This window comes from Eutrigla gurnardus (assembly GCF_963514095.1).
Source record: "Eutrigla gurnardus genome assembly, chromosome: 21".
In the NCBI taxonomy this organism is placed as follows: Eukaryota; Metazoa; Chordata; class Actinopteri; order Perciformes; family Triglidae; genus Eutrigla; species Eutrigla gurnardus.
Window position 1 is genome coordinate 11,937,659 of NC_139932.1, and position 15,891 is coordinate 11,953,549.

The 15,891-nt window shown below is 45.2% G+C and overlaps 1 protein-coding gene across 7 annotated transcripts in view; it reads left to right on the forward strand.

Annotated features, from left to right (window-relative positions):
* The window catches only part of LOC311032490 (ELKS/Rab6-interacting/CAST family member 1-like), a 159,765-nt gene that overhangs the window by 65,014 nt on the left and 78,860 nt on the right, over nt 1-15,891 (forward strand). For all 7 annotated transcript variants that reach the window (XM_084039316.1, XM_084039312.1, XM_084039314.1 and 4 more), the window contains one exon: nt 8,350-8,497. In XM_084039316.1, coding sequence (XP_083895442.1) covers nt 8,350-8,497 — 148 coding nt within the window. The remainder of the gene's footprint in view (nt 1-8,349; nt 8,498-15,891) is intronic.

Below are 15,891 nucleotides of genomic sequence, written 5' to 3' on the forward strand. Positions count from 1 at the left end.
CATTAAATGATTGATTATGTTTCGTCCAAGTTCTGATGATCAAATCAATCAGTGGGCTTTTTTCTTTTGCTCTTAAAATTAAAAAATAATTGACAAGACATCACAATTTTTACATTCATAACCTTGTCACGCTATAGTTTAGCTTTTTAATGGAATGTTTTACTTCCAGGCAACGTCTTGTTTCCATGTTTACATTTGCTCTTGGTAAATGAGGGTGGATTGAAAGTATGCACCACATTACCTCTCAATTAATGACATATTTCCATTTTTCAGAGTCTGCTTTTATACTTATTCTCAATTTGCGCATAAAAGCCTGGCTGAGGTGAGGAGGTTGGAGTATTGACCAAATCAACTTGGAATGGAAACAGAATTAGCTAATAAATAATGACGTACATGACTTCGACATCCGCTGAAACGTCCACTCCACCCCGGAGAAAGAGGGAGAGAAACTTTGGTTAAAACATGCGCTACGTTTGGGTGTCGCATCGTCTCCATTCGCTCCAAACCTTTCTGAGCGGTTTGACCAACGGGGCCGGTGGAGTGACGCCGTAACACAGGGAGTATCTACGGATCCACAGAAACACATTTGTCACTCTCACGTTGTCAAATAAAGCAAAAATGTTTTGGGGAAAAAAAATCGTCTCTCGTCGACTGTTGGGAGTCGCAGGTGTCCATTACTGTGACTGGTTAGTGTTACATGAGAGGCTTTGTGCCGACATATTGTAAGCAGATGTTCTGTGTAGCGCAGTGTAGAAATGGATTCACTGTAAAGAACCACAGCGGAGACAAAGCTGCATCTTTAGTCACACTTCTGTCTGTGTGTGTGTGTGTGTGTGTGTGTGGTCCCATGGAAAGAGCAAACTCCCGCGGACCATGGATAATGCATTTTTACACCTTTCTTATTAGTCACAGTGTGTGTGTGTGTGTGTGTGTGTGTGTGTGTGTGAGAGAGAGAGAGAGAGAGAGAGAGAGAGAGAGAGAGAGAGAGAGAGAGAGAGAGAAAGGTGAGGGAGAGAGTGTTTTTTAAGAGAAAAGGGGGAAATGTATCGGGAACAGATCCTCATTCTGTCAAGCAGTAGTCCCACCTGCCCTCCTCTCTCTCTTTCTCTCTCTCTGTCTCTGTCTCTGTCTCTCTCTCTCTCTCTCTCTCTCTCTCTCTCTCTCTCTCTCTCTCCCCCTCATACTGCCTTTGTGTCTCTGCCTCCCCTTACCGCTACTTTCACCCTCCCGCTCTCCATTCCTCTCCTTCTCTCCCCCTTCAAGTCTCTTTGATTTGTTTTCCCTCCAAATCCTCCAGTTATTTTATTCCCCTCCCTGTCAATGCTGTTTCTTTCAGTGTGTGTGTGTGTGTGTGTGTGTGTGTGTGTGTGTGTGTGTGTGTGTGTGTGTGTGTGTGTGTGTGTGTGTGTGTAAGCCTTCTCGCTGTCTTTCTTTAAGCCTCTCTGATGTACAACAGCTCCTTGAGGGGAGCTTTTCTCTCCCTCTCAAACACACACACAGACACACACACACACACACACTTATCCTATACACCAGCTTTAACCTATTTTCCTAACACTGTCTTTCTTGCTCTCTCTCACTTTTTCCTATTCTCTCTGATGGCCTCTCGTCCTGTCTTCTCCCTCCACACTAAATCATTCATATCAGTGTCTCTGACCCACTTCCACTATAGTTTAAGACACACACACACAGACACAGACACAACCACACACGCACAGCTTTCAAAAAGATTTCGCCAACAATCCTGCTGTTCTCAGTGTGTTATTGTACATTATACAGTGGACTACTTTAATCTAAGTAGTGTCTGTCAGAGATAAAACAACGTTTCTATCAAACCAGGATCTGGCTGCTGTCCTGACGGTCCACTAAGCACTTTAGAATAACAACAATAATACATTTTATTATGGAGCACTTTTCATGCTACTCAGAGACACTTTACATGAGATGAAGTGATCACATAAAAACATTAAAAGCAGATGATTTGAACGAGGACAGATTGGTGCAGTGTTTGAGGAAAGACCGGGCTCTCCCCAGGTCCGAGGTTTGGTCCGGAGTGGGCATCTCACTTTCTCCCAGTCTTTATAAACAAGTAAACTTTCCAGATCAGTAAACACATTTTGATTTTTGGCGTGGAATAAAAGCCTCGAGGGCATTCTTGACAGTAATTCTCGATAATCATTTTATCATTATTCTGCATTTCCACACTACTATTATCCCTTTGATGTGCTTGGCTTAATGTAGCCCCCGGGAGCAATTTCAAAGTTGTTGAATGCACATAACTGCGGTAGGTGTCGATCATTTTCCCTAATAACTTGCTGTTATAATCTAGTGAAGTGAAACTTTGTGTTGACGCTTTTGCAGGAGAAAGTGAGCCGCAGTAAACGTATTTTACTATGAACCGCCACTTTATTGGCTGTCTGTGCTTTGATGCCGCACACATGGCAGGCCAGCACCAACAAATGTTAAAACCTGCTCTGATGTGTGCATGCATTGCCCTGTGATTTCTCTTGTAAACCAGTGAGTGTGTGTGTTTGTGTGTAGAACAAGAACAGGGCAAAGTGGAGGAAAGCCTTACTTTTTTATGTTGTGTCTATGTGTGTGTGTGGAGTAAAAGATGTGTAAAACTTAAAAGAGAGGCCCCCAGCTTAATTTCTTCTCGCTCTGTTTCTTAGTTCTGACATTTTTCTTTCTCTCCTCAGTATTTTAAGCTGTGAGGCAAAGCAGCAGTTCTCACCTTAGATACGTTCGTGTGTGTGCGTGTGTGTGTGTGTGTGTGTGTGAGAAAGAGAGAGACAGACAGACGGATGGAGAGAGAGAGAGCAGATGAGAATAGGGGGCCCAGTGCTTGCTGGCTGTCTGCCCCAGGACAGAAGCTGTCAGCTGGGAGAGAAATACTACTCTGCAGGGCCTCACTCTGGAGACTCAGAAACTAAACTAGTAGCTGTGTGTGCGTGTGTGTGTGTGTGTGTGCGTGTGTGTGTGTGTGTGTGTACGAAGGAGAGGGAGAGTAGAGGGGGAGAAAGAGAGAGGCAAAGACAGAAGGAGGAATCAGAAATGGATTTAATTTTACATCCCCACGTACAAGTAGATTATGCACAGTCATGAGCGCTAGAGACAGTCATGAGGTGTGTGTGTGTGTGCGTGTGTGTGTGTGTGTGTGTGTGTGTGTGTGTGTGTGTGAGGTCTCTCAACCAAAAGCCACCTGATTATCCAGCAGAAAACGACAGAAAGGGAAAGAAAGAGGGAAGGAAGGAAAAAAGTTCCTCTCCCACATATTTCTTCCATCCATCCCTCTATACTTCTGTGTGTGTGTGTGTGCGTGTGTGTGTGTGTGTGTGTGTGTGTGTGTGTGTGTGTGTGTGTGTGTGTGTGTGTGTGTGTGTGTGTGTGTGCCTCCAGGCAGCATTAACTACCACTGAAAGCCAGCTGTGCCCTCCTGTATCTCATTCCCTCTCCTCTCTTTTCTCCTTAAAATCACACTTTTTCTTACAATTCAGTTATTCAAATATATTCCAGACAGTCGCTTCTCTCCTCTTTTTTTTTCTTCTTCTGACATTCACAACAGTGAAGAATGTGGACAGGATTCAGGATTCCTTGCACGGCATATTTATGCAGTTCTGACATTAAAAAAAAAATGTATGTTGAGTTTGCCAACCTGCTGAAGTTTCATGTTTCGGGTTTTCTTTTCGTACAAATTCAACTGGTTTAAGTAGGAGCCAAAATCTACAAGCGGTCCTGATGGTGGATCACATATTGTGTTATCATCAGAGTCTACTGTATAGTGTACATCTAGTGGTGCTCATTGCACTTCATCCTGCACTTCAAGGCTCGTCAGATGTTTTGTGAGTTTTTAAATGCCTTCCCCCCCGGCGACCCAGCTGAGGCTGATCTGACCTCAGCTTGTGTCCAGATGACCACGTCCCTAACTCCCTCATCTCTCTCTCTCTCCAACGTAATTTCTTGCTGTGACCGACACAACAAAATAGAAATAATTGTGTCATTAAATCAAAACAAAGAAGTATAATGTATTTCACCTGCTGAAACCATTAGTTCTTTGCTCCTCCAATCAGGCTTCTCCGATCTGCCCCGTCCAGACCTCGTAGCCTAAAAAAGGGCAGATCCAATCCCCATGAACCGCTACATAATTCAGGCTAATTTCTGCCCTGGACTGAAATAGGCTGGATTAGCTTTGTTTCTTTGTTTTTGAGCTCATTAAGTCGACTCCAAAGCAAACCACAGCACACAGCCCTCATGATTACAGTAAATACGACCATCACATTTTTCTAAATCCCCCGTTGAGTGAATCTGCTGATTTCACTCAGTTCGTTCAGTTTCTTGAAATTGGTCAGTGATGGTGGAGAAAGTTTTAAGGGGATAAAAAAGTCAGGTAGCCTCATAAATCCTGCATATGGTTCTGTGAAATCCAGCATGCAGAGGGGAAGCCTCGCTACACAGAAATGAGGTCGAGCTTGACACGCACCACGTCCTACAGGGGTTAAAGTGTAGACTCTGGCGTCCTACATGCAGCCTCATGTGTAACCAGAGCAGACAGTGTCACAGAAAACAATGGAGGGCTGCTTTGTTCAGGCAGAAACAGGGAGCAGAGAGAGGGGATTATTTCTAAAATAGCTCTGTGTTTGTCTTAGACGGAGACTGGCCAATGTCACACTGGGGTGATTCTACGTTACGCACACGCAGGGACACACACACACACACACACGCTTCACTCTCACATGCATGCGTGCACAGGATAAAGCCTTGAATACACACAGACAACTTGCACACGCACACACAACACACCCAAGTACATCCTCATGAGCATACGCACCTACAGAATGCATGCTTTCATAAACGACACACAACTGTCACTTGAACACACACACACACACACACATTGCAGTAGAGGGTGACGGCATGAAAGAGAGAACGCAGCACAGACAGGAAGCTGCTTTGGGTGTGTGTGTGTGTGTGTGTAGAAATATGTGATCTAAGACCAGGCATTAGTGTGTCTGATAAAGTGAGGGGCCTTAAGTGGTTTTAGGAAGGAGAGAGCCTGTGTGTGTGTGTGTGTGTGTGTGTGTGTGTGTGTGTGTGTGTGTGTGTGTGTGTGTGTGTGTGTGTGTGTGTGTGTGTGTGTGTTGAGGTTGAGGTCAGGTGCCTGGTGCGTTTGCGTATATCTGCTTACTGTCTGCCTTGTCGTTATTGCGATGACATCATGGCACACGACCGTCGAGTGACGGAAAGAATGCCTCCTGTCTTCTTTACAGACGGAGAGATAGAACGAGTGATGGGGGGGGGGGGGGGTGAGAGGCGCAGGGTGGGCGAGAGACACTTATAGAGAGAATAGGTGAGAGAGAGGTGAGAGAGAGCCTGAAAGTAGGCAGGGAGGAATGTAGCGTTACTAATAGTCACTACTATTACTGTAAGAAATACAATAGTAATTCAGCCTGTTGACAGTTTTCTAAATCCTTTTTATTTATGTTAACACTCATTCATGTCAGGTTTTCCTGGCGAACACAAAGTGATTTGATATTTTCAAATCACTTTCTAATAGAAAAAGAAGCAGGCAATATCCCTAGGAATTATTGGCACCTCACGATGACGCCAACGTTCAGTGCCAACTGCAGTCATTTTTAGGTCGGAGCAGTAGATAGACGTGTCCCACTTTAGTGCAGAGAAAATCACGTCCCACATCAGGTGTAAAATAAGCTTCTTTTCTACTTTAATCAAAATCTAGTGTTTTAGTTCTCTAACTTTAATAACATATTTTCCCCGAACATCAAGCAAACTGTAGTTGTGATCCACAGAAATAAATTAAAATGTTGGCATCTGGGGTTTTGTGGAATTTTGTCCAGTTTTGACCCATTTTTTATTTAGCCCTTTCTATCTAACATCAGATGCCATGACTGAACATGTCCAGGAACAGTGTGATACCTCAACAAAATCATCATGCCACTGCACGCATACAAATTGATAATAATTTGAAGTAATCTCCTGTAATGTGTATTGCAAACAAAATGCCACAGCATCAAACACAAAAGGTGTTGCCAAAATAAGAAACCACGAAGATCTGACGGGTACCTCTTTAATAGGCTTTTTACTTACCGTTGGTATACCTTCCTTTATCCTACTGTGCCCTCTGTATTGCCACAGAAAGGAGAGACTTGAAAGCAAAGTTACAGATCTAAGGCTGCGTATCCACTGGGAACCTTTTCCTCCTCACAGTGCTGCCTGCGTTTCTTTTGTTATGTTCAATGGTAAGGACACATTGCCAGCAGAGCTGCGAGCACACACTATGTTTTAAAGGCCCTCTGACAGTGGAATCATCTGAAGATTTAGCAAAGGAGAGCTGCACTTGAAACAGATTTTAATGATCACATAGTAACAGCAGTAGCCACAACCAGCACTTGTCATAAGCATGTGTTTAGCTCTGGCCAAGCAGAGAGTAGGTGTGTGTGTGTGTGAGCCCGAAATGAAGGGAGAGGCCCTGAATGAGCCCAATGCATCTGGAATAAATATCATTTTATCACCAGGGTTTATAAGCGCCATGTGCTGGCAGGTAACTCTCAGATATGGTATAAAACTAGACGCACTGTTAGCTTTAACAAGACTAATGTTCCATTAGCCTTCCTGTGTGTGTGTGTGTGTGTGTGCAGGTGTGTGTGTGAATGGCAACGACTCTGACAGTGTTCCAGTGTCTCACAATCTGAAAAAAAAAAAATGTTCTTTCTAAGGGAGCTTAGAAAGTCCTCATGTTGGCTTCAAGAAAACGGTCAACACTGTGATGAAGAGAAGGAGCATTTTGGATCCACAAAAGTCACCTGGGATGTGTCGAAGCATATATCAAAAATGCTGCATCCATGTTCACAAATCTCAGAAGCCCGTCGGCCGGAGTTGGCGAGGGAGTCGCTCTGCCAACCCCAGTGTGTCTAGGCTCCCTCTGCCCCTGCTCCTGACAGGGTTGCTGCAGTCCAGATGCATGGTGGGACACGTGTACGCCGACAGTGTGGTCAGTGAGGTTGACCCAAGTTTCTGTGGGTCCTCACACAGTCCAAACGTGTAATCTGTCTTCATTTAGACACTCTCATAACGGCATTCCTCACTGCACCACTGTATCTGTAAGTCTGTTTTCACACTCTTGAACGTCTTCTCCATCTAGAAACTGGAAAGTCATCTTCTTGAAAGCCTCTCTCAATATGTTTCCTGACAAAAACACAATATACCGGTACGGAAGAAGGGAGCTCCAGTGGGATGACAGAGAGGGGATTTATTTATTCCTTCATGTGCAAGTTTGCATCCCAGTGTGTGTTGATGTGCGTGTTTGATTTGTGTGTGGCCGATCTTTGAGCCGTGCAGGGAAAAACCCGTCGTGATTTAGATTCTCTCTGGTATTGGGCTGAATTCCGAGAATTCAGAACCCTGGGTGTCCTCGGAGGCGGCCTGGACCAGATCTGTGGCTGATGGGATGGGTGGGATGCGGCTCGTTGCTTCCCGAACCACATGGAATGCTATCTATCTGTCAGCTCCACTATCAAGGCAGTGGGAAGAGATAGAGAGAGACAAGAGGGCTGGAAAGACATACGGAGACGAGAGAGGAAATAGGTTGAGAGGAATTTATACAGTATGTGTGCGTGCATTCATCTAATGAAACAAAGTGAATGGTAGATAAAAGCAATGTGATTCATTGCCAATTTGTTCTAGGAGGTGGTGTGAAGAGAAACAAGGGAGTGAACACATGCCATAAAGGTCCTCATTGTAAACAAACTGGGAACATCTTGATTGCACGGTATGCGTCACACTTGACCACCAGCGAGCCCCATATTTTTTGCAAAAATACACCAATTTTTTCCTCCTAAATCACAAACTGGCGCCCCAAATATGAAGACTTCCCTCCACTTGTTGACACGCTGCGGGTTCACTATGACATTAAAGGGCACCCAATTTAGTATCGAAGCCATTCAGATAGTTTTGGGGTTTTTTTTGGACAGATTTTGAGATATCCGTCTCTGGGAGAATTTCTTCAACAACAACAAAAACATCCATCCATCCATTATCACAAACCACTCAGCCTGTTCAGGGTCGCCGGGGATCCAGTCCATCATTGGTTGGAGGTCCTTTAAGAAAAGTTGTTCTATATTTAAAATGCTGTATGGAAATGGCACATTTATGGTGTCTTGTGTAAAAGCAATATTTGAATAAAAATGATCATGTATGTGTCTCAAAATTTGTGAAATTTAGCTTTCTCTCTTACAGCATCAAGGTGCAATATCACCGAGCGCAGCTTTAATTAAATCAGATTAATTAAGTTAATTTCCAGTCTTGCTAACAAGATGATTGTTCTGTGTACAGGCAAGAGGCGCTGCTGGCAGCCATAAGTGAGAAAGATGCCAACATTGCCCTGCTGGAGCTTTCCTCATCCAAGAAGAAGAAAACCCAGGAGGAGGTGGCAGCTCTGAAGAGGGAGAAGGACGGTCTGGTTCATCAGCTCAAACAGCAGGTAGGATTATGTGCACACGCGCATTTTGACGTCCGAGTCAAAACACCGGACACCTGGAAAGCTTTCTGGTCAGTTATTTAAATGAGCGGAGCAGAGGTGGGGAGAAAAAAATAAGTGTGGAAAGGGGTAAAAAAAGAAAAATTGGGGGGAGCACAAGTGAGGTGGCAATGACGAGGGGAGCAAAGAAAACAAGAGAGGCAGAGAGAAACTGAGTCCAGATGTGACCACAGTCCTCCGACCACCGAGGGTAAATTTAGGATTAACCTACCCCTCCCACACTCACCGCACACAAACACACACAGAGTTCAAATGTTCTACAAATCTCCGGTGACAACACTTTCATACGAATTTTGTGTTTATCTAAATGTTCTGTCTGCGGATGCACGACACCAAAAACACACACGACCTTACGCGTCACTCCGCCGGGACGGGTACACCTTCACAGAGCACACGCGCGCTGATATGTACACACTCGGCCAGGCCAAAAACAAGGATATAAACATGACCAAATGCCTCTGTGGTTGCACACAGAGGTCTATTCACACACTCAAAGACACACTCACATGCAGTAAAGGTTCTCGTGGGTCTAGTGAATTAACCAACCCCTTAGTGGATGAGCCAACTGGGAGTTTGGTGGATTTCTTTTGCACTGGTCTCCCATCTGTACTTGTTTCTTCTCCCTTTCTGTCGGCACAACTTTTGTCAGATGCCCCCGTTCATATCTATACGATAGTATAGAGTGGCCAAACGCCAATTTTCATAATCAAATTGGTAATTCATTAATTTTTTTCTATTCAAATCTATATTCAAAGTGAGAATATTAGTTGACAGCCCCACGGACCAATCGCACACATGCACATCCCACCAACCACCAACCACACAGACACAATGATGCCACCTAATACATCACAATCAAACCAAGAGTGAAGAGCTTTGTGTTCACTTTGATTTCGTGTGATTCACAAACCATGAAACCAAACCGTTCAAATAATACTAATGCTGTTGTCATCCTCGAAACTGCTCTAAAAAGATAAAAAAATGTAAAAATGATTTTGATGCAAAACATTTTCATTTATTGAATAGTGCCAAAAATCCACTTATTGGATAAAATACGCTCAAAAGGATTCAATATGATAGAAGGAGAGGAAAATCATGTGCAGGTGTGTGTGTGTGCCTGTGTGTGTGTGTCAAAGTTTCAAAGCATGAGGTGTTCGAGAATGGCTGTGTCAAATGAAGTCATTATAACACGCATCACTCACTTCTCTCTCCTTCCTCCCTCATCCCTTCGTCTCTCTCCGTCCTATTTGAAGTCTTTTATGACACCTCAGGGTCTCGAAGGTGGTTACTGACAACACAGAGACTCTACTGTCTACTGCTGCTGCTGGTGTGTGTGTGTGTGTGTGTATGTGTGTGAGGCTGTGCGTGGTTTTGCTTCCCTCTTTGGTCTCTCCCTCTCTCTTTCTCTCCGTGGTGTCATCATTTTCAGTCCCCCAATGATGGATCACAGCCGAGACTTCCTCAAAATTCCCGTTTGTGTGTGCACGTGTGTGTGTGTGTGTGTGTGTGTTGCAGTGTGTAACCATCCAGTGAGTTAAGGCTGCTGTTGTATTTTTAGCTCACTCCTTCAGAGTGACATATGCGCACACGTTGCTACCGATAACCTGACTGACAGATGGACAGAGTTGCGGTATGAAATTATAGGTGAGCATAAATCAGCGACGAAAGTAAACTGTAAACTCCGGTCGCCACGGAGCCGAAGTATGGCAGGTGAAAACAGAAAGCGGTATTTTTAGACGTGTAAAGTGATAAAGTGTGGTTCGCTTGTACCTGTGTGGGGGACAATTCACACCGCCGATTTTCTTTTAAGTTTCTCTGGAGTGTTTTTTGACGACCGTGACTCGTCAGTCGTTCAGGGGGTCAGAGTAGGTGTTTTTTGACTGAATGGACGCGTTGCCGGTGCTGAAATGCCGCTGACATCTTAACGTCTGGTCTGAATTTCAGTTCGAAACACTACTTTAACCTATATGCTGCACCGCTACAGTACACTGCAGCAGGTTACATTCAGAGGAAGTCGGTCTTTTCTATACTCAGGGATGTGCAAAATAACACCGCTGCTGCCACATATCCAGTAACTAGCTGACCATAATTGGAGGATGGAGTAATTCACACGTTAATGTATCAAAGCAATATTGTGTTAATGAAAAATATGCTAATGACATAGAAAAGAAAACCACATGGTCAAAATAGATGGATGGATGCAAGAGAGAGAATAATCTGTGTACAGTACTTACACTACATACATAAAACACACTTCCATGTGTGTGTTAAGGTATATACACATCCCTGTAAGTGTCTCCTGAGTTTTGACCTTTGACCCCCCCAGCTGCGCTGTAGGCAGATGGCTGTAAATCAAGGTGACCTCAGCTCTCGTCACTCTTCTTCTCCTATCTTTCTCACAGTCTCCTTCCTCCTCTTCGCTTTCATTCTTGTCTTGTTTTTCTTCAGCCGTATGGTGGAGAGGGGGGGAGAGGGGGGGAGAGCCTCGTGGTTTACATTTACAGGTGGTATATGAGTGAGCGTGGCCTTGGCCATTGTTCTACACCTCTGTTTCTTAAGCTTGGCTCTAATACGACTTTGGGTCTTCATATCACTGGTTGATATTTTTTCCCAGTTCCTGGTAAACCCACAAAAGTCCTAAATTATGTTGGAGAAACACTTCTTTAAATTTGTTTTTAAAAAAGACATGTAATAGTAATAGTAAACTAGCAGTAAAACATGTTTATAACTTCTACAGTAAAACATGAGCAGACTTGGTAAGACGACACCTTTAGCTAATTCAAACCTCTGAAACTTTGAATCCAATGAGCTGATGAATGTGGCTTTAATTTAGAAGTAGCTGCAATTTTGGGGCGTCTCTCCTTTAGTGTCATGGGGATATAATTAATTTGTTTCTTCTTACACAGTAAACTGTTCATAACTGTATTCATGATTATCATGACATCTCCTGTTACTGTCTAATCAAATGTATTTATCCTCAGAGAATTCTCAGAATGAAATAATTCCCTTCAGTGCTCAACTTTCTATAGTTATTTGTAATTTTAACACTGATCAACAACTTTCTCCCCTTGATAGAGAAAAAACATGATCTAATTTTCTATCGCGCAACATCCAACTATGACTCAGCAACATTTCATTATTGATAATTGCAAAAATATCAACAGAGGTTCTTCTTTCACCACTGGAGAGAAAAACGAAACAATAATCTGATCTAATATTCCCCTGAGCCTTATCACGATGAAATAATTTTCTTCTAAGCATGACTCAGCGTTCCCCACCTCGCTTCACTCCGTGTTCATTTGTTTCTCATTCTGTTCCGTTGTCAGCGGGTTACAGCAGAGCCGCAGGAAGGCTAGATGGAGGGGAGAAGAAGAAGGGAACAATGAGAGGAGGAGGAGTGAAATAATGGTGTGATGATTAGATTAAGTTAGAAAGAGAGTTGGCAGAGAAACAAGTGAGCTGAGCTCAGCATTCCTGACAATTAGAGAAAAGGGGACAATGTAAAGAAAGGCCAGCGAGGAAAATGAGAGAGGAGGATGGGAGGGTGTTAATTTCTTCCTTTCCTTTAAGTCTCTTTGTTCTCCTCTCCCCACTTACCCTCTTTCCTTTTCCCTCACCTTTACTCATCCTGCTCTCTCCTTATCCCACATTTGTCCTTGCACACCACCTCTTCCTTTTCTTTCTTTAACTATTTCCCTCCACCTCTTCCTCTTTTTATTTACTCTCCTTTTCCAAATCAAGGCTTTAAGGGGTTTAGTTTTTCGGGTTCAACAGCATTAACTATGAATAAAGGACAGATAAGAGAATAGAGAAACACAGTGGGGAGAGAGTGTTAAGGCTGGACACACAAGAAAAACAAGATGAAATCCCTGTGTGTTGGGCTGGATTCACACGATATGAGGGGTTCAGTCGATAGAGCATGAACCCCTTAATCTCAGGGTCGTGGGTTCGAGCCCCACGTTGGGTGTTCATGTTTTAGACTGTTTCTTAACCTAATATGAATAACAATCTCCTGGTAAGGACCACAGACTAACTCTAGAACCACAACCTATTTTTTGTTACATGTAGCCCGGCTAGCTCAGTCGGTAGAGCATGAGACTCTTAATCTCAGGGTCGTGGGTTCGAGCCCCACGTTGGGCGTTCATCCTTTAGACTGTTTCTTAACCCCATTGTAAATGACAATGTCCTGCTAAGGACCACAGACTCAATCTAGATCTCCTTTCTCGCTCATTGTAGTACCTTTGAGGGTAATGCTCCTTGACTCTAACGTTGTCTTCTAAGTCAGGGTGGCCGAGTGGTCTAAGGCGCCAGACTCAAGAGTTGCTTCCTTCCCCAACAAAGGGACTTCTGGTCTCCGAATGGAGGCTAGGGTTCAAATCCCACTCCTGACAGTGCTTTTAATCTGCAGGCTTCATCCCTGTAATTTGGTGATATAAAGAGCCCCCCTTTTGTTTCTGTGCATATCATGGGGGGGAGGGGGGAGGAACCACAACCTATTTTTGGTTACATGTAGCCCGGCTAGCTCAGTCGGTAGAGCATGAGACTCTTAATCTCAGGGTCGTGGGTTCGAGCCCCACGTTGGGCGTTCATGCTTTAGACTGTTTCTTAACCCCCTTATAAATGACAATGTCCTGCTAAGGACCACAGACTCAATCTAGATCTCCTTTCTCCCTCATTGTAGCACCTTTGAGGGTAATGCTCCTTGACTCTAACACTGTCTTCGAAGTCAGGGTGGCCGAGTGGTCTAAAGGCAGGAACACACCGGCCCAACCGTTGGACGTCTGAAGCGTTTGGAGAGGCTCGGACGAGGTCGGGAACACATATGTTTGGTGTGTACAGCTGCGTCGGAAGCTTTCGGAGCCGCGCGGACGTTGTCTGATCAGACTGAGCATGCGAAGTCTGAGGAGGTGGGCTGTTGGACGTCTGAGCCATTGGATACTCTGATTGGCGGTGTGCTAGCGAATCAGAGTATCCAATGGCGGTGTGTGGGCGGGGCGGAAGTGACGATGGTAAACTCCGTATTACTCGTTCCCTACTGAGACGACATCTTCGTAAAATAATGAGCCCGAGAGCACACAACGCGAGTGTCACCCTAGCCAGAGCCATCTTTCCAGAAATGCCAAGTATTTAGTCCACAAAGGTCTTCTCGAGTCGAACGAATACTGAACCAAGACGTGTGTGCATTGTTTTTATCTGCACTCTGTTCCGTCATTTCCTGTTTTGGAGTACTGGCACGAGACTAGCGCCACCCGCTGTTAAAGGAGGCTTATTGCATCTCGCGCAAGCGCAGAACGTACACGCTGCTGTGGTGTCGGAAGCACGTCGAAGTGGTGTGTACAACGCAACTTTTCTACCGAACGGGTCAGACGAGAGGCAACAGAGTGGGCGGAGAATGGTCGGATAAGGCAGTTGGACGTCTGGGCGGTGTGTAGGGGCCTTTAGGCGCCAGACTCAAGAGTTGCTTGCTTCCTCAAGAAAAGGACTTCTGGTCTCCGAATGGAGGCGTGGGTTCAAATCCCACTCCTGACAGTGCTTTTAATCTGCAGGCTTCATCCCTGTAATTTGGTGATATAAAGAGCCCCCCTTTTGTTTCTGTGCATATCATGGGGGGGATGGGCTCAGAACCACAACCTATTTTTGGTTACATGTACCCCGGCTAGCTCAGTCGGTAGAGCATGAGACTCTTAATCTCAGGGTCGTGGGTTCGAGCCCCACGTTGGGCGTTCATCCTTTAGACTGTTTCTTAACCCCATTGTAAATGACAATGTCCTGCTAAGGACCACAGACTCAATCTAGATCTCCTTTCTCGCTCATTGTAGCACCTTTGAGGGTAATGCTCCTTGACTCTAACACTGTCTTCTAAGTCAGGGTGGCCGAGTGGTCTAAGGCGCCAGACTCAAGAGTTGCTTGCTTCCTCAAGAAAGGGACTTCTGGTCTCCGAATGGAGGCGTGGGTTCAAATCCCACTCCTGACAGTGCTTTTAATCTACAGGCTTCATCCCTGTAATTTGGTGATATAAAGAGCCCCCCTTTTGTTTCTGTGCATATCATGGGGGGGAGGGGCTCGGAACCACAACCTATTTTTGGTTGCATGTAGCCCGGCTAGCTCAGTCGGTAGAGCATGAGACTCTTAATCTCAGGGTCGTGGGTTCGAGCCCCACGTTGGGCGTTCATGCTTTAGACTGTTTCTTAACCCCCTTATAAATGACAATGTCCTGCTAAGGACCACAGACTCAATCTAGATCTCCTTTCTCCCTCATTGTAGCACCTTTGAGGGTAATGCTCCTTGACTCTAACACTGTCTTCGAAGTCAGGGTGGCCGAGTGGTCTAAAGGCAGGAACACACCGGCCCAACCGTTGGACGTCTGAAGCGTTTGGAGAGGCTCGGACGAGGTCGGGAACACATATGTTTGGTGTGTACAGCTGCGTCGGAAGCTTTCGGAGCCGCGCGGACGTTGTCTGATCAGACTGAGCATGCGAAGTCTGAGGAGGTGGGCTGTTGGACGTCTGAGCCATTGGATACTCTGATTGGCGGTGTGCTAGCGAATCAGAGTATCCAATGGCGGTGTGTGGGCGGGGCGGAAGTGACGATGGTAAACTCCGTATTACTCGTTCCCTACTGAGACGACGTCTTCGTAAAATAATGAGCCCGAGAGCACACAACGCGAGTGTCACCCTAGCCAGAGCCATCTTTCCAGAAATGCCAAGTATTTAGTCCACAAAGGTCTTCTCGAGTCGAACGAATACTGAACCAAGACGTGTGTGCATTGTTTTTATCTGCACTCTGTTCCGTCATTTCCTGTTTTGGAGTACTGGCACGAGACTAGCGCCACCCGCTGTTAAAGGAGGCTTATTGCATCTCGCGCAAGCGCAGAACGTACACGCTGCTGTGGTGTCGGAAGCACGTCGAAGTGGTGTGTACAACGCAACTTTTCTACCGAACGGGTCAGACGAGAGGCAACAGAGTGGGCGGAGAATGGTCGGATAAGGCAGTTGGACGTCTGGGCGGTGTGTAGGGGCCTTTAGGCGCCAGACTCAAGAGTTGCTTGCTTCCTCAAGAAAAGGACTTCTGGTCTCCGAATGGAGGCGTGGGTTCAAATCCCACTCCTGACAGTGCTTTTAATCTGCAGGCTTCATCCCTGTAATTTGGTGATATAAAGAGCCCCCCTTTTGTTTCTGTGCATATCATGGGGGGGATGGGCTCAGAACCACAACCTATTTTTGGTTACATGTAGCCCGGCTAGCTCAGTCGGTAGAGCATGAGACTCTTAATCTCAGGGTCGTGGGTTCGAGCCCCACGTTGGGCGTTCATCCTTTAGACTGTTTCTTAACCCCATT